Source organism: Mesoplodon bidens (assembly GCF_964165515.1).
Source record: "Mesoplodon bidens genome assembly, chromosome: 4".
NCBI lineage: Eukaryota > Metazoa > Chordata > Mammalia > Artiodactyla > Ziphiidae > Mesoplodon > Mesoplodon bidens.
In genome coordinates this window covers 135,761,173-135,783,354 of record NC_138160.1, presented here as the reverse complement: position 1 = coordinate 135,783,354, position 22,182 = coordinate 135,761,173, and the positions used below count along the sequence as shown (strand labels likewise).

Below are 22,182 nucleotides of genomic sequence, written 5' to 3'. Positions count from 1 at the left end.
TAAAATATCTTTTTTATGGCACACTTCTTTATGTATCAACAACTTTTTTAATATAAAGAAATTTGTTCTGAAATAGAATAAAGTTTCAGGGGTACAACATAGTGTCACAATTTTAAAGGTTATACTCCATTTATAGTTACTATAAAATATTGGCTATATTCCCTGTGCTGTACAATATAGCCTTGTAGCTTACTTATTTTATACATGGTAGTTTGTACCTCTTAATCCCCTACTCCTATCTTGTCCCTCCCCTGCTTTCCTCTCCCCACTGGTAACCACTAATTTGTTCTCTATATCTGTGAGTCTGTTTCTGTTTTCTTATATTCACTAGTTTGTTTTATTTTTTAGATTCCACATATAAGTGTTATTATACAGTATTTGTCTTTCTCTGTCTGACATATTTTACTGAGCATAATACCCTCCAAGTCCATCTATGTTGTTACAAATGGCAAAATTTCAGTCTTTTTCTGGACGAGTAGTATTCCATTGTACATATATATATATCACATCTTCTTTACCCATTTGTCTGTTGATGGACACTTAGGTTGTTTCCATATCTTGACTATTGTAAATAGTGCTGCTATGAACATTGGGGTGCATATATCTTTTAGAATAAATATTTTTGTTTTCTTTGGGTATATACCCAAGAGTGGAATTGCTGGATCATGTGGTAGTTCTATTTTTAGTTTTTTGAGGAACCTCCATACTGTTTTCCACAGTGGCTTCACCAATTTACATTCCCATCAACAGTATACAATGGTTCCCCTTTCTTCACATCCTCACCAACACTGGTTATTTGTGTTCTTTTTCATGATAGCTATTCTGGCCAGTGAGAGGTGACAGCTTATTGTGGTTTTGACTTGCATTTCTCTGATGATTAATGATGTTGAGCATCTTTTCATGTGCCTTTTGGCCATCTGTATGTCCTCTTTGGGAAAATGTCTATTCAGGTCTTCTGCCCATTTTTAAATCAGGTTGTATTTTTGATGTGGTGTTATATGAGCTGTTTATATATTTTGGATATAAGCCCCTTATCAGTCATGTCATTTGCAAATATTTTCTCCCATTCAGTAGGTTGTCCTTTCATTTGTTGATGGTTTCCTTTCCCGTGCAAAAGTTTTTAAGTTTAATTAGCTCCCATTTGTTTAGTTTTGCTTTTATTTCTTTTGCCTTAGGAGACAGATCCAAAAAAATATTGCTATGATTTATGTCAAAGAGTGTTCTGCCTATTTTTAATATTCTGATTTTTTTTAATGTTGATAAAAATTATCCAAAAATTGGAAATGAGGGAAGAGGACTACTACAGTTTCTTTCAATGGCATTCAAAAGCAGTGGTTCTCAAAATGTGCTCCTGTCAACAGCATCAGCATCACCTGAGAACAAAACATCAGAGCATATATACATGTGTGTGTGTGTGTGTGTGTGTGTGTGTGAAATGAATGAAAGCAATGATACAGGGGAGGAATTAGGATTATTTTGTTATTATAATGTATTCACACTACCTGTGAAGTGGTGGAGTGTTATTTGAAAGTAAACTTGGATTAGCTGTAAATGTGTGTTGCGAACTCTAGGGGGACCACTAAGAAAAGTAAAAAAAAAGTGTAACTGATGCTAAGAAAAGAGAGAAAATGGAATCATATATGGTGTTCAAGTAAAACCACAAAAGGCAGAAAAGAGTGGAAGACAAAAACAAAAGTCAAAAAAAAGCAATGAACAAAGGCAACAAATAGAAAACAGTAGCAAATATGATAGATATTAATCCAACTATATCAATAACTACTTTGAATGTCAATGGTCTAAATGTACGAATTTAAAAAAAGAGATCATCAGAGTGGATCAAAAAACAAGACCAATTACATGTGTACAAGAAACCCTATACGTATATACATATATATGTATGTATATATGTGTGTGTATATACATATATGTGTGTGTGTGTGTGTGTATATATATATATATATATATATATATATATATATATAAATTAAATGGATGGAGAAAAATATACCATTCTAACACTGTCCAAAAGAAATCAGGAGGGGCTTCCCTGGTGGTGCAGTGGTTGAGAGTCCGCCTGCCGATGCAGGGGACACGGGTTCGTGCCCCAGTCCGCGAAGATCCCACATGCTATGGAGCGGCTGGGCCCGTGGGCCATGGCCGCTGAGCCTGCGCATCCGGAGCCTGTGCTCCGCAACGGGAGAGGCCACAGCAGTGAGAGGCCCGCGTACTGCAAAAAAAAAAAAAAAAAAGAAAAAGAAAGAAATCAGGATGAGCTATATTAATTTTAGATGGAGAAAACATCAAAGCAAGGAAATTTCTCAGGGATGAAGAAGGGGGGAGGTTGTGCACGTGTGGGGAAGTGTAAGGAATTCTCTCTACCTTCTGTTAAATTTTGTGGAAAACCTAAATCTGCTCTAAAATAAATACAGTTTGTTAAATAAAAAATATATTTCTTTTAGGGTCTAGTGAGAGCCAACAAGTATCAATGCCTCTTTCCTGGCTATGGGGGCACTACCCTGATGGAAGTGCTCCTGAGGATGGCCTGGATTCAGCCCAATTTCCAGAGTGACAAGCAGGTGATGAGGAAAAAAAGGCAGTTTGGCCAGGAATCTGAAGCTAGGATGCCCTACAAATTTGGGCATGGTAGATCCCACAGTCACCTCAGGCAACTTCACCTCTTCACTAAGTTTGCTCATCTGTAATAATACCAGAGTAGCATAGTGGATACGGACCACTATGGCTTCAGTGGCTCTGAAGTTCCCCACATTTCAGTTTGAATTCAGGCTTTGTCTCTAACTTAGCAGCTGCATGATCGTGCTTAAGTTACCCTTCCACCACCACTTCCAGACTCAGCTGCATCATCTATAAGGTGGGAATATCAGTAGTACCTACCATAGAGGGTTATCCTGAGGATAAAATGAATAATGCACTGGGCACATTGTAAGCCTTGTGCAGTCAATTACAACTATTATTTATTAGGTTGAACCATATTACACTGGCAAAGTTTGACTCTTTACGACCTATAAAATCAATAATTTCATATGGTTTGACCTAGTATATCTTATGGGACTGTTATGAGAACTACATGAGATAATATAGGTGCTGTGCTTAATTAAGCACCATTTGAGGTGCTTAATACCCAGTGGTGATGATGATGATGATGATGATGATTATCCACAATCCTGGAGACATTACCTGGTGTTGGGAAATCAAGAGACCCAAGTCACACATCAAGAAACTTGATCTCTCTGTAACTAGCCCTTTAATTTACTTGTCAGTTCTACCTCCTTCACTCTTTCCCCCACCTCCTCCTGCCCTAATTGTTATAGTGGAGATTTTATCTTAGAAATCTTTGTATTGATAGATTCTAGCAAAGGCCAGGCATATAATAAATGCTGTTGGTTGAATGAGTGATTCCAAGAGCTTTATGGGTTTCCCATGGGTTAGGGAGATTTGCTTTTTCTGTGGGTAAAAACTCAAAATTAAAGACTAAAATCTTGAATATAACCAAGAGACTTGGGTAAAAGATCCTCTTTAGACTTTAATTCCTTCTGTCAGAATGCATCCAGTAACACTAACCTGCTACCTCAAGGAGTATTTGAAGAGCAAGGACATTGTTGGGGAGCTACACATCTATTAGAATGGCTAAAATTAAAAGACTGACGGTATTGTGGCCAGGATGCAGAGCAGCTGGAACTCTGATACATTGCTGGTGGGAAAGCAAAATCATACAGCCACTTTGGAAAATACTTTTTGCAGTTTCTTATGAAGTTAAACATATATTTAACCACAAGACCTAGCAAGTCCATTCTGAATTATTTACCCTAGAGAAATGAAAACTTACATTCACATGAAACTTGAATATTTATAGTGACTTCATTCATGACCGTCAAAAACTGGAACCATCTAAATGCCCTTCAGCTGGTGAATGGGTAAACAACTAGGGTATAATCACACAATGGAATGCTACTGAACAATAAAAAGGAAGAAGTATCGGGAGTTCCCTGGCGGTCCAGTGGTTAGGACTCAGCACTTTCACTGCCGTGGACACGGGTTCAATCCCTGGTCAGGGAACTAAGATCTCACAAGCTGCACGGCCAAAAAAAAGGGAAAGAAGTATTGATACATGCAGCATCATGGCTGAGTCTTAAATGCATTATGCTGAATGAAAGAAGCCAGACCCCAAAGGCTACATTCTGTATGGTTTCATTTATATGACATTCTAGAAAAGGCAGCACTATAGGGACATAAAACAGATAAGTGATTGCCAGAGGTTAGAAGTGACAGGAGACAGGAGGGTGATCTTGATTGTGGAAGTGGTTATTAGATTATATGCATTTGTCAAAACTAATAGCAATGTGTACTAAAAAAAAAATGGAGAATATTAATGTATGTAAATTATACTCGAATAAACCGAACTTTAAAAAAAAAGAGCTAGTTGCTGGGAAAATGATTTACAAAGGAAAGCTATCACAGGGCCAACACTATTTTCACAGGAAGGGCCCATGAATACAATTCTCCCATGAGCGACTTGGAAGTCTGTGCTGAGCCAGAATGAAAGAATTATTATTAGTTATTTAATTTATAATTAATTTAATTAAACATTTATTGTGCCTTCTAAATGCAGGGGGTGGATGAGAGAAGAAAAAGGTCTAGCTCCTGTTCACGAGGGGCTCACAATGTCATGAATGTGGGGTAAGAAAAAGACAGTTACAATATAATGTGATCATTATCTTTGATAATAATTAAGGAATCAGTATATAATTAGACTCTTCACACATTACACAACTAAAAGCACAAGTTAAGCATTATGAATATGGTCCCCACCCCCATACTTATTAGCAGTAGAATGAGAATTATTACAATTAGAATGTGTTAACTGCTTACTAAGTGAGAGGTATTATTCTAAGCATCCATTTAAGCCTCACAAAAACTCTATGATCTAGGAATTATTATTAGGATCTTTTGTAGATGAGGCAACAAAGTCACAGAAAAGTTTATTTGCCTGTTGTCACACAGCTGGTAAAGGACAGAAAAGGGATTTAAACCTGGCAGGGTGGCCACCTCCTAACCATGATATTATACTGTAGCTAGAAGGAACAGTGACCTCAGTCACCTGGACTCCTGAAATTTGGAACTGGTTGCTCTAACTCTGCCTCAGTTTCCCTAACATCAGAGGAGAGAATCAAGTTTGTGTAGAGAGGTTAAGTATGCAAAACTCTCTGCATAAGACACCAGGGTAAACCATTATTCCTTTTGTGTTTCTTTCCTGTGTTTACCATTTGTCCACCCACCCCCATTACTAAAGTAACACATAAGTAGAGAAGTATTGTAGAAAATGGAAGGGGCAAAACAAACAAACAAACGAAAAATGATGAAGAAAAACCAAAAAAAACAAACCAAACAAAAAACCTTCATTCATCCATAGTCTCACCATCCAGAGGTAACTGCCATTAACATTTTGGCACATTTCCTTCTAGTTTTTTTTTTAGTCTTTTATTTAATAGCTGAGATCATACGTACATTTGTAATTTTGGACACTGATTTTTTTCACTTAACATCAGAGCATAAACTCTTTACAAACATTATTTTAAATAAATGGCCACATAATAATCCATCATATGAATATTCTATAATTTATTAACTGTTCCTTCACAGTTGGACATTTATGTTGTTTCCAATTTTTCACTATTATAAATAACACCACTATGAACATTATAGTCCATAAATCTTTGTGTGCATTGCAGATTATTATTATTTTTTTAAAAAATTTATTTATTTATGGCTGCGTTGGGTCCTCATCGCTGTGCGAGGGCCCTCTCCAGCTGTGGCAAGCGGGGGCCACTCCTTGTCGCAGTGGCCTCTCCTGCAGCGGAGCACAGGCTCTAGGCATGCGGGCTTCAGTAGTTGTGGGTCACGGGCTCCAGAGCGCAGGCTTAGTAGTTGTAGTGCATGGGCTTAGTTGCTCCACTGCATGTGGGATCCTCCTGGACCAGGGCGTGAACCAGAGTCCCCTACACTGGCAGGCGGATTCCCAACCACTGCGCCACTAGGGAAGCCCTACAGATTATTTTTTTAGGCTAGTTTCCCAGAAATGTAATTAGTAGGTTAAATGTCATGAATATTTTAAAGATTATGTAGAGATGTAGTATTCTTTATAAATAACAAATACATTCTTTACAAATAAATGGAAAGTCTTTTGGGGGTCAAAAGTTGTGTATATGTTTGTTTCTGTGTATAAGTGTGGAAGGGCATGGATGAGAGACAGAATTGGGAATCATTTTTTGGTCAATGCAGAAACCACTGGACTTTTTCTCTTGTGAGCTACTTCGCAATTTTCAGGGACACATGCTGATTAAATATTGTTCAGCTGAGTGCCAGCAATTGGGAGCAAATTTCAGATATGGAGCTTGGATGCCTTTTGCAAGTAGATTGTCCATAGAATGAATTAGACTTGATACTTCAATATTTTTTAACTGGCACAGCACTTTCACCACCATTATCTCAACAGCTTCTCACAGCTCCTGAGTGAGATGGATTGGGGTAGCCATTACCATTCCCAGGCCATTGGGTCAGAAACTCAGGCCTAGAAGGGAGAAGTGACTTACCCAAAGTCACAGAGCTGGTTGGAGAGAGCTGGGACTAGAATTCTAGTCTCATGGCTCTAGGGCTAGAGCCCCTGTTCTGGACTAAATTATGTCTCCCCTCCCACCGCAATTCATATGTTGAAGCCCTAATTCCCTGTGTGACTGTATTTGAAGATAGGGCCTATAAAGAGGTAATAAAGATTAAATGAGGTTATAACGGTGGGGCCCTGATCTGATAGGATTAGGGTCCTTATAAGAAGAGGAAGACCAGGGTTTTCTCTCTCTGCATGCTCACACGGAGAAGAGGCCATGTGAGGACACAGCAAAAAGGCAGCTGTTTAGGAGCCAGGAAAAAAGGCCGCACCAGAAAACAACCCTGTCAACACCTAGATCTTGGACTTCCATCCTCCAGAACTGAGGAAATACATTTCTGTTGTTTAAACCACCCAGTCTGTGGTGTTCAGTTATGCAAAGCCCTAGAAGACTAATACAGATTTTGGTACCAAGAGGTGGTGTCCTGCTGTAACAAATGCCTAAAAATGTAGAAGTGGCTTTGGGACTGGGTAATAGGTAGAAGCTGGATAAGTTTTTTTTTTTTTTTAACATCTTTATTGGAATATAATTGCTTTACAATGGTGTGTTAGTTTCTGCTTTATAACAAAGTGAATCAGCTATACATATACATATATCCCCATATCCCCACCCTCTTGCGTCTCCCTCCCACCCTCCCTATCCCACCCCTCTAGGTGGACACAAAGCACCGAGCTGATCTCCTTGTGCTATGCGGCTGCTTCCCACTAGCTATCTATTTTACATTTATAGTGTATATATGCCCATGCCACTCTCTCACTTCATCCCAGCTTACCCTTCCCCTCCCCATGTCCTCAAGTCCATTCTCTATGTCTGCATCTTTATTCCTGTCCTGCCCCTAGGTTCTTCAGAACCTTTTTTTTTTTTTTCGGTACGCGGGCCTCTCACTGTTGTGGGCTCTCCCGTTGTGGAGCACAGGTTCCAGATGCACAGGCTCAGCGGCCATGGCTCACGGGCCCAGCCGCTCCGCGGCATGTGGGATCTTCCCAGACCGGGGTACGAACCTGTGTCCCCTGCATCGGCAGGCGGACCCTCAACAACTGTGCCACCAGGGAAGCCCAGAACCATTTTTTTTTTTAGATTCCATATATATGTGTTAGCATACGGTATTTGTTTTTCTCTTTCTAACTTACTTCACTCTGTATGACAGACTCTAGGTCCATCCACCTCACTACAAATAACTCAATTTCGTTTCTTTTTATGGCTGAATAATATTCCATTGTATATATGTGCCACATCTTCTTTATCCGTTCATCTGTCGATGGACACTTAGGTTGCTTCCATGTCCTGGCTATTGTAAATAGTGAAGCTGGATAAGCTTTGAGGTCCATGCTACCAACAACCTAGATTGCCTTGAAGAGACTATTGGTAGAAATATGATGTTGAAGGCAATTCTGGTGAGGGTTCAGGAAAAAAGAGAAGCACTCTAAAGAAAGCGGCTATCATTTTTGAGAAGACACATATCGTGAAGACAATGTTGGTAGAGCTGTGAATATTAAAGGTGATTCTGGTGAGGTCTCAGATGAAAAGGTAGAACATGTTACTGGAAACTAGAAGAAAGGTGATCCTTGTTATAAATTGACAAAGAACCTGGTTGAATTGTGTCCTAGTGTTTTGTGGAAGGTAGAAATTCCAAGTTTTGAACTTGGATATTTGGATGAGGAGATTCCTGAGCAAAATGCTAAAGGTGTGACCTGGTTTCTCCTTGTTGCTTATAGTAAAACACAAAAGGAGAGAGATAAATTGAAGGAATTCTAAGCAAAAATGAACAAGAGCTTGAAGATTTGGAAACTTCTCAGCCCATCTACATTGCAAAAAATGAAAGCACATGTTCTAGAGAGGATGCTGAGGGTGTGGCTGGACAATCACTTGATAAAGAGATGACTCAAACCGTTAATCAGCCATCTCTGCAGCTGCCAGAAAAAGAGATTGGATTATGCTAGCAGAGACACTGCCAGTTTGGACCAAGGAGAACAGAGATAAGACAAAATAAAGGAAGGCTTTTGAACTGGGATTCTATAGGACAGGACAATAGAGCTATTTGGCTGTGAATGTGCTTTATCCTTTAAGAAAAGGGAAGAACACCCTGAAGGTGATTCAGAGATCAGCAGGGCTGCCATTCCCACTATATGCATAGAGCATACAGGCCCAGAGGGCAAGGCTATTTCTTTCTTGGTTTCAGAGGGTAGGACCCCCTCTTGGTTTCAGGGAGCCAGGCTTCCCCTGCCCAGTGCCTTGGGAGCAGGACTGCAGCAAGAAGCCACAGGGTGGGGCTGCTGCCCAAAGCAGAGGGGGCAGTGCCACTGCCTAGGGCTGTGGGGATGACACTACTGCCCCAGGGGGCTGGGAAGGCAGAACATCCAGCCAGAGGATTATTCTAGAGCTTGAAGATCTAATGGAATTTGGACTAGGTTTTGGACTTGCATGGGAAGTCACCCCTTTCTTCTTTCGGATTTCTCCTTTTTGGAATGAGAATGTCCCCCTAAACCTGTATTTTGGAAGCATATAACTTGTCTGGTTTCACAGGTTCACAAATGGAGAGGAATTTTGTCTTAGAATGAATCATACCTTGAATCTCACCCATATCTGATTTAGATGATATTTAGATGAGACTTTGGGCTTGGAATTGATGCTGGCATGGGTTAAGTCTTTGAGGGCTGTTGGGATGGGGTAATTGCACGCATCAACTAAAAACTGGCACTTGCCATCTGCCTCTACAAGAATGAAGTAAGTCACTAGCCACTGCAGTCGCTGACCTTCAACACCCGCTGAAAGGAGTTCGGGGTGGAGATCAGGAATGAGGCACTCCGTGCTCTGGGAAAAACTGGCAGAACAGGCCTTTAGATAGATATCTTCAGGAGAAGATTTTATGAGCCCAAATTCTTGCACCTTCTCCCGTCTAGAAAAGCACTAAAATCATTAACGGTGACATCTGCTCCTCCTTTGGCAGCAGCAAGCCTCTGCCAAAATGTGTGCTTGATGCGTGTACCCCCTTCACTAAAGTGATCTATAATTCTGACCTTCCCCCTTACTTCTTTGGAGCAGTTCCTCAAAACTACCTGAGATGCTGTTTCCCAGTCTATAGTCCTCATTTTGCCCGAAATAAACTTAACTCACAACTCTCGCATTGTGCATTTTTTTCAGTTGACACATGTGAGAAGGACATGAATTTTGGGGACCACAGGATAGAATGTTATGGACTGAACTGTGCCCCCTCATTCATATGTTGAACCCCTAACCCCCAGTGTGACCATATTTGGAGATCGAGCCTATAAAGAGGTAATAATTAAATGAGATCATACGAGTGGGGCTCTTTCTGATGGAATTAGTGTCCTTAAGAAGAGGAAGACAGCAGAGCTTGCTTTCTTCACACAAGCAGAGAAGAAGCCATGTGAGGCCACAGCAAGAATGCCTTCTACAAGCCAGGAAGAGAGGCCTTGTATGAAACCAACCAAGCAAACACCTTAATCTCAGAACTGTGAAAAAATAACTCTCTGTTGTTTAAGCCATCCAGTCTGTGATTTTTGTTATGACAGCTTGAACAGAATAATACAGCCTCTAAATACATCAATGGCAGGAGCAGTGTCTTTTAGGTATGCCCAGTGGTTTCAACAGACATACCTACTGATCTTCAGGGGTGCCTTTTCCTCCCCCAAACACAGCATCTTGTTTAACTGTACAAACCTGGGTTTGAAGAAGGAGACTCAGTGAAAGGAATAGATGACAAGAGGTCTGAGGCTTTAGAAACAGGCTTTGCCAAAACTTGTTAAGGGATCTTAGGCAAGGCAGTTTTCTCTGATTATCAGTTTCAGCTGTAAGAGGCTCTGGAGTTATTCAGATGTGGACTTGAATCCAGACTCTGACTTTAGCTGTGTGACCTTGGGCAAATTACTTAGCCTCTCAGGTTTGGTTTTCTATCTCTAAACCAGGATACTATTAGTACTTACCCCAGGGGATCACTGGGCTAATGAAAAGAGATGATGTAGAGAGTCCCCGGCACATATTAAAGGACAATAAAAGGTAGTTCTTTTCCTAGATTAATTAATGAAATAAGTTGACATATGTAAAGTGCTGAAGACAGTGTCTGGCACTTAGGAAGCACTCTATCAGTCTTAGTTATTATTTTCTTCTAGCAAACAGTAAACCTTCAGTAAGGGACAGTCATTATTATTATTTTCAAGTCTCATCTCCCTCCGTTCCCTCCAAAGCCCTAAATCCTAACCATCCCTAATTCCAGTTTTCCCCCAGTACAGCCCATGGACTTTCCCACCCTAGTCCGTTTGTCTAGGGTTTTCTGCCTGATGCTCCATTTCGCCTCCTCCTGAGCTCAGACGTCTTCTCCTCTGGGAATCATCTCTTCACCACCCCGTTCCTCCCAGTCAGAAGGAAAGGATCCCTGATTTGTGTCCTGCTAAGAAAACAATTCCATATAGCACTTAGTTCTCTGTGCCAGGTTAACTCTTTCAGAACCTGCGTCCAAGCGTGGCGGCCTCTAGAGGACTGTGCTGGGTGAGTAGCCTCTGAGTGTCACCCAAGGCGTCTAGCCCAGTGCGGGACAGAGGAAACGGGCCGCTGTACCCAGAGGGGTCCAGTTTAATTCCTACAAACCCAAGACCCCGACCCTCTTCAGGCCGCGCCCATCGTGAATCCCTTCCCTTCTTCCGGCTCGGACTCGCCCTCCCCTGATCGCCAGCACCTGAGCACCGCCGAACACCGCCCCTCCTCCCCCGCCCCCACCTCGCCCGGCTCCCAGGGGTCGCGCTGGCTCCGCCCCCGGCTCCTCCCGCCCCTCCTCCGCGGAGCTGGGGGCGGAGCGTCCCGGCCAATGGCTGGGAGCACGGCTGGGAGCTGCTGGGCGACCGTGGGTTCCAGAAGCGCCGCGGCCTGGTTAGGGTGCTGGCATGGCCGCGTGCTGGTGAACGCAGAGTGCGCGAGGGGCCAGCTGCCACCATGCCCCGGGGCGTGGGCTTTGCCCAGCTCTGCCTGCTGGCGCTCGCCCTGCCGGGATGGACCAGAAGTAAGTAGCGGGGCGGGGGACGGGGGGCTTTGGAGGTGGGTGGGTTGGAGGACCTGGGGAGCTGGGAGTCGCCCCCCGGAACTCCTCGGGGCAGCGCCCCCGCCGGCCCCCAGGCCGGGAGCCCCGGCTTTGTTCCCACGTTGTGCGCCTGGGGAGGTGGTGGAGATGCGGGAGACCCGGAGCAGGCAGAAAACAGTCGGTCCCTCCCTGGCTTGCCTCCCTCTCTCTCCTTTTCCTCTGTTTTTCTGCTTTAGGCTTTTCTTTCCGCTGCTTTCCTAGTCTCTCCTCTTTTCTCCAGTCTTTGTGTGTGTGCCTATAAATATATTTTGATAAAACTGGAGCCATACGATAGATACAGTTTTGTGTCTTGTATATGCCACTTCACATTATGAGCATTTGCCACATCGTTACATTCTCCAAAAACATGGTTTCAATGACTATAAATTCCTTCAAGAAATCGCAGAAGTATAATTTTCAAAAAGTTAAAAACATGACTCTCATACAAATATAGGATGAAATGTTGGCAAAGTGATTTGATTCATTAATGAGGCAGTGAATAGAATGGTAAAGCTAGTTCAAAGCATTAGAGGAACAGGAGTGATACAAGCATTGGAGAAAGAATGTTGAAATCCTGTGCTGGGACAGATACAAAAGTGGTCAATGCTCCATGGGGCCAAACAACCATAATTCTTAGTTATCTTTCTGCTATACTGAAGTCATTTGCATCTCTACCAGACTGAAAGCTACAGTTAACAGATAACTTCACAGAATATAGCCTTTAATTAATAGGAAACAAAAAAGTCAAAGGTACATTCCTCTAGATAATTCACTAATATGTGGGAAGGCCCGTTAAACAATGCTCCAAATGTGACATTGAAAGGACATCCTGCTTGCTCTTTTTGCCTTATTTCCAAGGTTTGAACAATTTTTCTTGAGATGTACTATGTTCCTCTGTTATTGAGCCTTGCTTTCAATAATTTTTGCAATCATAAAGATCATTTCATTCCTTTGAATGTTCCATTGAATAGCATAATTCCTTTTTGTTGCAGAGAATCTAGATTGATCAGAGCCACTAGATCAGGAACTATGCCTGATTCCCCAGTGAATATCAAGCACCTAGCATAGTATTTGGCATATAGTTAAGTGCTCAGAAAATACATAATGAGTAAATGAATGAATTGCTTCTCATTTTTACTAATATGATGAAACTAATGCTACTCTAATGAGGTTATTTTTTAGGATCTATTTTGATTGAGAATACATCATATCAGTAATCTCAAAGGAAAGTTAATCACTCATAATTGGGCCAGTCTAACAGAGCAACTATGGCCATCTTCTGTGTCACTCATTGTATTCTATTGATTGTGGTTGGTTTAGAAAGAATAAATTTTGGAGTCCTCACTTCAACCCCAGGAGTCCTGTGGATTTGGCCTATTCTTACGGAGACTAATTTGCCTAGGTCTTGAGCAATTACCACTTTATTAAGATTGCCTGCGACCAATGTTTGAGGTCTGCCCTGCCTGGAACAAGTCTCCCCAACAGATTTCAGTTCACCTTTCTTGCAAAATAGGAATCCTCCTACCTAGCTCTCAGGGTTGTCTTGAGTACAGAGAACTGGGTGGTGAGAATCATTTGGAAAGTAGGAAGTGATATGAAAAAGCAAACTTGCCCTTAGGAAGCTCAGGTTAAGGCGATGATGCTTTGTGGATTGGGAAGCACTTTCACAGTAACTCTCCCAGTAATGCTGTGAGATGGGCAGGTGGGTATCATTGTCTTCATTTTACAGATGAGAAAACTGAAACTCGATGGGAATAATACCCAGGGGCTTGCCCTCCAGATATACCCAGAATCCAAACACTTCATTCCTCTTTACTGATGTCATTCTAGTCTGAGCCACCAGCAACTCTCACTAGGGCTCCTGCAAGTCTCCAGCCTTGCCTTCCTGCTTCTACTTGCACTCCTGCCTCCCTCCCCCACCTCCACCCTCTCCATCTCCACCCAGCGGCAGAAAGATCTTTTAAAAACCAAATACAGATCATATTGCTCTGTGTCTAAACCCTCCAGTGCCTTCCAAGTCTATTTATAATAAAATCCAGACACTTTCCATGCCCTCTGTGATATCAGACCCATGGCTGTCTTGCTGACCATATCTACCAATTTCCCCTCTCATTTGCTACGTTCTAGCTACCTCTAACTTCTGCTTGTTCCTTAAACAGGCCAAGGCCATTTCTGCTCTTGCTGATCTTTCTTCCTGGGACACCCTTCCCCTAGATCTTTGCATCTTCTTTCTGGTCCCTCAGGTCTCAATTAAATGCCATCCTTGCTGATCATCCTCTCTAAAATAGGTACCTCCTCTTCAGGTTCTCTTTATTTCATGACCCTCTTGTACCACTGGAGAATATTTGTGTTGTCCGCTTCCCATCTCTAGAAGATAAACTTTGTGAAGTATACACAGACCAACCACTATATTATCAGCACCTAGCAGAGTGCCTGACCCATAGTGAGTGCCAGGAGCCTGGAATCCAGCAGGTCTCCTGACAACCCAATATGGGTCTTTCCAGTTGGCAGTGCATGCTTGGCTTAGCTAGGGTGCAGAGGTCTGGGATTCCAATGGTGTGCTTCCTGTGTTGGCAGGAGGAAGTGGGGAAGGCAGCCCCCAGCCACAGCATGAACTATTAATACCTCAGTGGAAGACTGCAGAAAGCCCCTTGAGGGAAAAGGTAAGACAAAGAATCTCATTTTCACAGGCAGAAGCTGACAACTCCATTTTGTGAGGCTTCAGGTCACCTACTCAACTTTCTTGGAAGCCCAGTTATCACCACTAGTTCCGTTTCTGGCCCACTCTATCTGCTCTGTGTTCCAGTTTTGGAAATCCCAGATGGGACTTTCCTTCATTGTGTGACAACCTACTAGAAACACTTCTAAATGCAAGTAGTTGAGGAAATGAAAATCCATGTTAATGCTGACATAAGCTAAGTGCAAATATGTGTCACAAAAATCACCGACTCTCAGCTGGGATTGATTAAATTTTGTCATTAGTTATTGCTCTGCAGAATATGTGTTTAACTTTATTTATTTATTTATTTATTTATTTGCCACACTGTGAGGCATGCAGGATCTTAGTTCCCCGACCAGGGATCGAACCCGTGCCCTCTGCATTGGGAGCATGGAGTCTTAACTGCTGGACCACCGGGGATGACCCTGCGTCACTTTATTGATGAGATAATATACTTGGAGAGAAAAATGATAACCCAAACTGTTTTAAAAATAAGAGGCAGGGTAGGGACCTTGTACTGAGGAATCTGTCTTCAAATCCAATAATCTTAAAATTCAGTAAGCTCCTTGGGCCATGACACCAGCAGAATGCACAGGCTTTATAAAGGGGATTGGGAATAAGACAGAAAACATGATCCTGTCCTTTCAGGAAGGATCTGTGCATCTAGGATAGTCTTTGGTTCTGGTTCTTATAGCTCAAGTGAGACAAGAAAGAACTAGAAAGGAAGATGTGATTGCTGCATGTCATTAACCAGCTACTGGACCTTTCACTTTCTCAACTCAGTTTCCTCATTTATAAAATAAGGCTTAGAGGGGATAAGAAGGAAGAGGGCTGGAGAGGAGGGGTAGTTAATAAGAGCCCTTTGGGTTCAAATGGTCAGTGATTTATTGGGCAACATATAAGAGCCAGATTATGGTAGCAGAGAGAGGAGAGAGCTGTGTCAGGAAAGATTTCAGACTTGTGGTCCTTGAGTCTGGAAAGGTAAATGGAGAGTAGAAATGCCCAGAATCCATGAAGTTATGCCTAGAGTAATACAGACGTGTCCCAAAATGCTCCAATTTGGATTTAATAAGGGAATTTACAGCAAAAACATTAGGACAAATGAAAGCAAATAATATTTTATCCTAAAGACAATAAATGCATGGAGTTCATTTCATCAAAAAGTAGGAGAGACTGAAAATAACTTCAGGAAAAGTCTAGACAAATTAATGGATGGCCGTCCTAGAGAAGGTTATTTTTAAAAATTAAGATCTTGGATATTCCAACCTATCCATTATTATCCGAGGAATGGATCTGATACTTTTATAGACGCCTCTCTGTTCCCTCCAGATGTGGGATGCTGGGCATCCTCAGGAAGGGTCTGAGAAACAAAGTGGAGCTCAGATCCTGTCTTTGTTCCCAGCCATTGTCTGCCCAGAATCTGGGTCATTGTATTTTGTAGGAATAGTTAGCACCGTGCCTGGCACCATAAATATTTGTTGAAGAACAAATGAATGAATGTCAGAGAGGGAGAGGTAGGTCTCACTCAGGCATCTTATTCTCATTTTGTAATTACTTCATTCATCAAATGTTAGTTGAGCACTATATGCTAAATTTTGTACTATGTCTTAAGGGGGGTACAGATATATAGGACAGATTTCCAATACCCTGTGGAGCTGAAGATCTGTTTAATCTAGCTCAAAAGAGAAAGGCATTTTAACCCTGCCCTGGGGAAGTATAAACAGTGGGTCAGCTCCTGCACTTCCTAGGAGAGGTGATGTTGCCCCTTCCTAGCACAGAGCGGAGTTGCAAGACAAAAACTGAGTGAATCTGGACAGGGAAGCTACATAAACCCTTACAGTGCTATTTCATTGTTCTGCTTGAAACGTCCTCTGGAAACATCATATTTTAAATATCAGTGTCTGAGCATCTTCCAGACAAGAGAAGTATTTTTGGATTACCCACTTAAAAATAAATATTCAGGGCCTCCCTGGTGGCGCAGTGGTTGAGAGTCCGCCTGCCGATGCAGGGGATACGGGTTCGTGCCCCGGTCTGGGAGGATCCCATATGCCGCGGAGCGGCTGGGCGCGTGAGCCATGGCCTCTGGGCCTGCGCGTCCGGAGCCTGTGCTCCGCAACGGGAGAGGCTGCAACAGTGAGAGGCCCGCGTACCGCAAAAAGAAAAAAAAAAAAAATAAATAAATAAATAAATAAATAAATATTCATACTCATGTTGCAGCTTGTGTCTCTTTGGGGGAGAAGTGACAGTGCTTTGATCTGTGTCAACTTTCATTTTTTTGTGTGGACTCTGGGCCACCTACCTCTTAGATAAGGGATTGATGCAGCTCTGTTGCTGTGTGCTTCTCCTCAAATGCCCACTTGGGACTGTGTCTCTGATGCTTAGTGTGATTGGGCAGGGCCCTTGCTCCAGACCTCCCAGAGTGAATTGGCAAAGGACCAGCGACCAGAAACAGGTACTGGTAGAGCTGAATCAGAAATAGGCATCAGGGGCCTCCCTGGTGGCGCAGTGGTTGAGAGTCCGCCTGCCGATGCAGGGGATACGGGTTCGTGCCCCGGTCTGGGAGGATCCCATATGCCGCGGAGCGGCTGGGCCCGTGAGCCATGGCCTCTGGGCCTGCGCGTCCGGAGCCTGTGCTCCGCAACGGGAGAGGCCGCAACAGTGAGAGGCCCGCATACCGCAAAAAGAAAAAAAAAAAAAAAAAAAAAAAAGAAATAGGCATCAGAAACAGACAAGTGAATTTCTTTCTTTTTTTTTTTTTTTTCAGAGAATTGAATTTCTTAGTGAAAGTTATTGGGTAAACATCCCCCTAGCTTCCTCTCCCCATGTTTTTGAAATGTCCCTTGTTAAGAGAAGTTGAGTAGGATAAATGAGCAAAAAATAGCAAAGGACAGAATTGCATAAGCATCCTAGATCACAATGTTCAGATCTCATCAGAGCCCTCAGTGGCACAAAAGTTTCAGGGATGCCCAGGACCCTAATGGGAACTGGGGTTTGAAGCTGATAAGAAGAGAAACGTGCTTGGAAGAGGCAGGCCCCCAACCAGAGGTGGCAAAGCAGGTGACCCACTTTCTCATACATGCCAAAACTAAGCTTTGAGGTCAACCTTAAAAGGGGTAGAAGCTTGGGCTTCCCTGCTGGGCAGTAGTTAAGAATCCGCCTGCCAGTGCAGCAGACACGGGTTCGAGCCCTGGTCTGGGAAGATCCCACATGCTGTGGAGCAACTAAGCCTGTGCGCCACAACTACGAAGCCTGCGCTCTAGAGTCCGCGAGCCACAACTACTGAGCCCTCACGCCACAGCTACTGAAGCCCGCGTGCCTAGAGCTCCCCAACAAGAGAAGCCATCGCAATGAGAAGCTCGTGCCCTGCAACGAAGAGTAGCCCCCACTCACTGCAACTAGAGAAAGCCCGTGTGCAGCAATGGAGACCCAACGCAGTCCGAAAAAAAAAAAAATCTATATATATATATATATATATATATATATATATAAAGCCATTATAAAAACATGGAAAAATGCACACAAGAAAATAGAATTAACTCATGTTCTCACTGCCGAGAAGTAACTATGGTAACCTTTTGGTTTTTTTCTCTCTACTTTAGTCCCTTTACAAAAGTGTGAATGAATAAAACATACAGTGTTATGTTTTAAACCTTTGTGCTTAATCATTATCATGTGTACTTTCTTGATAATTTAAAAATTATTGAAAGTCATCATTTTTAGTGACTGTGTAATGTTTTGTCATGTGAATGGATTATCAGTTATTTAACCATTCTCCTAGTTTTGGACATTTAGGTTCTATTTCATTAGTCATTATTGTAAGTAATGAGCATCCTTGTGTATAAACCATTGCCTGTGTTTCCATTTGTTCCCTTCAGATAGAATCTTCTATTTCTGAGTTAGAGGGCCTAAACATTTTTAAACTCTTGGTCCATACTGACAGATTATTTTCCGGTGAGCCACTATTGATTGAAATTCTCACTGGTAGGGTGTGAGAGTGCCCATTCTATAGTATACTCCACTGCATTGTGATTTATGGTTTTAAAAAAATCTTTGTCCCTTTGGTTTTTTTAAAGATATCTTAGGGCTTCCCTGGTGGCGCAGTGGTTGAGAGTCCGCCTGCCGATGCAGGGGACACGGGTTCGTGCCCCGGTCTGGGAAGATCCCACATGCCGCAGAGCGGCTAGGCCCGTGAGCCATGGCCGCTGAGCCTGTGCGTCCGGAGCCTGCGCTCCGCAAGGGGAGAGGCCACAACAGTGAGAGGCCCGCATAACGCAAAAAAAAAAAAAAAAAAAAAAGATATCTTAAAAAAATCTTTTTGGGTGAGGGAAGGTTACCAGTGATGCTGAACATGTGTTTTATGCTTATTGGCCGTTTGTATGATACTTTAAATGGTCTATTCTGGGTGTGTAGCTACTTTCGCCCTCAGCAAATTTTCTCCTATGTGTAAAATGTATCTTTCAGACCTTTAAAACCTTAGTAGGAGGTTCTTCTGGTTGTCTCCTCTGAGATGATTGAGGGGTATCCAAACTGAGAGCCAATATAAAATAAAATACGAGACCATGATGAAGAGGCTTTCCCTGGTATTTTAGATAACAGCCAACATGTAACGGGCTTCCTGTGTGCCAAGCACTGTAATAAATTCTTTACATTTACCATGTCACTTAGTCTTTACAAGATCCCCATAAATTTGACTATTACTTATCTATTTCATAAATGAGGAAACTGAGTTGTAGGGAGGTTCGGTAATGTGCCCAATTCACAACTATAGTGTCGGAGCCAGCACTTGAAGCCAGATCTAACTCCACTCAAAATTTGTCTTCCAAGACCGTGTTTTTCAGGGTTTGCCTTTACCAGGCCTGCATGCAGGCACTTAAAACCACATTTCGGCTTGGAGTTTCTCTCCTTTGTCTTTGAGGAGAATGCAGATGGGGGAGGGGAATTGGGTCCTTCTGGGAGTGAAGATATTTCATGTTTGGGCTGGAAATGAGATTGAGCCTTTTTAGTGGATCCACTTCCTGTGGATCCAGGTCAGAGCCCTGAGCTAGATCCTGCGCCCCTTCCTGGGAGCCTCGTCCCCTGCTTTTAGGAACTGACATTCTTTTGTTGTTGCTTTTAGCATCCACTCAAAGCTGAGCTCAGGGTGATGGCTGAGGGGCGAGAACTGATCCTGGACCTGGAGAAGAATGAGTAAGTGGACTTCTCCTTTGTCTAAAATGAAACAACCCACTTGCATGTCAGTGCCGGACGCAGGTGCCGCTGTTTTGGAAGGAAGCAGTTAGCGAAGTGACCCAAGCTCTCAAGCTAGGGTTCCTTTGTGGGGAGCATCTTACAGAGCCAGCATTTCCACAGTCTCTTGACTTGCTGTGAAATTAGTGGACTGTTTAACGTCTTCCTTGAATTTCCTCAGGCTGTATTTCTGGGGCCTCTTAGAATTCACTGCACGTGAGTGTGTGTGTGTGTGTGTGAGTGAGTGTGTGAGTGTGCGTGTGTGTGAGACACGAAGGGAGGGATGGGCTGGAGGACTTTGGCAGCTGTCTTACTAGCTCCAGCACAGCGCACAGCAGGAAGTGAAGGAGATTAGAGGAAAACAGCAGAAAGGAGAGAGGCAAGGTGGAGTGTTATGGGATTCGATGCTCACACCCTGGCTGCTCTGTCTATTCTGGGTCAGCTGCATCTGAGCTCCTGCCAACAAGGGCATGGTCAGCAGTCTCCTGGCTTCATCGGGCTCATTCCTCCATCCTCCTAACCTCACTCCTCTTGGGTGGCTGCCTGGCTCAGAAATATTTCCACATTGATTTGCCATCAAGTGCAGCTGTATCTTGATTCACGTTATCGAGCAGGTGAATAGACATAAGGCACGGCTGTGTCTTTTGCCCATTCTTTGGCAATTCCCAATCTGCTTTGGCCACTGGAGAGCTCTCCTTACTTGGCCGGGGTCCTCTGAGGGCTTCTGATATTTCCCCACCAACAGTCCCACTTACATTCTGCCACACAGACCTTGCAGATAAGGCTGCATGGCTCTCAGAACTGCCTGTCTCCTCTTGGCAGCCTCCGGAGTCCCTTGGAAGCAGATGAGTAATCACACGCATTGCTGCCAAGAAAGCGATGGATGGGGACCTTCCCATATCCAGGAGGATGGGAATGACTGCTAAGCTTGGGTGGAAAGCAAGAATATAAATTATTCCAAATTTGGGCTTTTTGGACACTCGCAGAGGAGGATGAGTGGTGTCGGAAGTGCAGTAAAAGTATGACTTAAGCAGCCTGTGCAGTAATGGGCTTCATCTGAGTCTTTCCTCGGCCTCCAGAATGTGGTGGCCTTCGGGAAGCCAGAAAGATGGGCATCTCAATCATTTTGGCTACTTTCCTCCTACCTTACTCCTGGAGCAAAACCAGCCCAAGAATATGTTCCTTTTGTCCCATTTCCCTGGAATAGACCCAGCTGGCTGTGTCTGCAGAGGGTGCAGGCCCAGAAGTCTGCCTGGGATTTCTCCTTGCATTGTCTTCCTTTGGTCTTGCAGGAGAGGCCCCCAGAGGGTCTGTTCTTAGTCTCTCTCAGGGGCCTTCTTCAGTTTCTCATGGCTCTAACCCTCTAGCTCTAGTCTATTGTTCCCTATTGCCAACTCTGTCTAATCTGTCCTATTCTGCCTCCAGCTGGGGCATTTGACCCCTCAGCTTCCTCTGGGCTGCCTAGGTGATGGGGTTAGTGTCATGGGCAAATCCTTTGGAGTTGGACTGGCCAAGGAGGGATCCCAGGACTCTTCCTTCCTTTGTATTTTGGAGTCTTTGCAAGAGGTCATAGGAAGTTAGAGTGTGAAGATGCCATAGAAAACACTGAGTTCAGCAGTCTTATGCATGGAAGCAGAAACTTCAACTCAGGGAAGGATAGGCACTTGTCTAAGGCCACACAGCAAGTAAATGAGAGAGGTGAAATGAGGATCATTTGTGTTCTTGGATCTGGAGTCACAGAAACGCAGTTTCAACTTACTAGCTGAGTAACCTGGGGCATATTGCTGCGTCTTTTAGAATCTCAGTGTCCCCACTTATAAAATGAGACTGGTAACACCAGCCTCATATGGGTGGTTGTGAGGGCTGAGTACAGTGATGTACACAAAGTGCTTACAGAGAACACAGAAAATAGTTGACTACTATTGTGATTTTTTACGGTCCCACACTGAGGTTCCAGAGGAGAGCCCGGAGATGTGGTTCTGTTGTCTGCTGCCTGGAGCTCTTTTGTTTCCCAGTGATCAGCAGTGGCCTGGATGTGATTCCTGGCGTCCTTGAATTGGCAGCAGGCAGGAGACTTGACAAAAATGGAAGCAGCAGAGCCAAGCAATATGACCTCACCAGGTATCCCTGGGGATGGCTTCCTGCTATTTTCGTCTAAATTGGGCTTTTTGTTTTTGAACATGTGTTAGCAAGCGGAACTCCAACTGCACATGACTTCCTAGTGTGTTTACTTCCCAAAGCCCTCTCATTCATGGTGCGTGCAAGTCTGGATTCAAAACAGCTTGCGGTGGGGGTGGTGGTGCTGCTTTTCTGATTTTTCACATTTTATAAAAATTATAAAGTTTTTATAATCCCATGATATTTGAGGGGGAAACTAGGCCCTGTGCTAAGTGATCCTCAGGCTCTGGTTCTCAACTTCCTCAGTTGATTCATTTATCTTTTCCATCTTGGATGCATCTGTAGCATTCCAGGCACCAGTGCAGGTG

At 43.3% G+C, this 22,182-nt stretch overlaps 1 protein-coding gene across 2 annotated transcripts in view; it reads left to right on the top strand.

The window, feature by feature from the left end:
• The first annotated feature begins 11,483 nt into the window (after window positions 1-11,483).
• Window positions 11,484-22,182, top strand: part of ADAM19 (ADAM metallopeptidase domain 19) — an 87,331-nt gene continuing 76,632 nt past the window's right edge. For both annotated transcript variants that reach the window (XM_081230636.1, XM_081230635.1), the window contains exons 1-3: window positions 11,484-11,694; window positions 14,329-14,414; window positions 19,587-19,657. In XM_081230636.1, coding sequence (XP_081086762.1) covers window positions 11,628-11,694; window positions 14,329-14,414; window positions 19,587-19,657 — 224 coding nt within the window. In that variant the 5' untranslated portion in view covers window positions 11,484-11,627. The remainder of the gene's footprint in view (window positions 11,695-14,328; window positions 14,415-19,586; window positions 19,658-22,182) is intronic.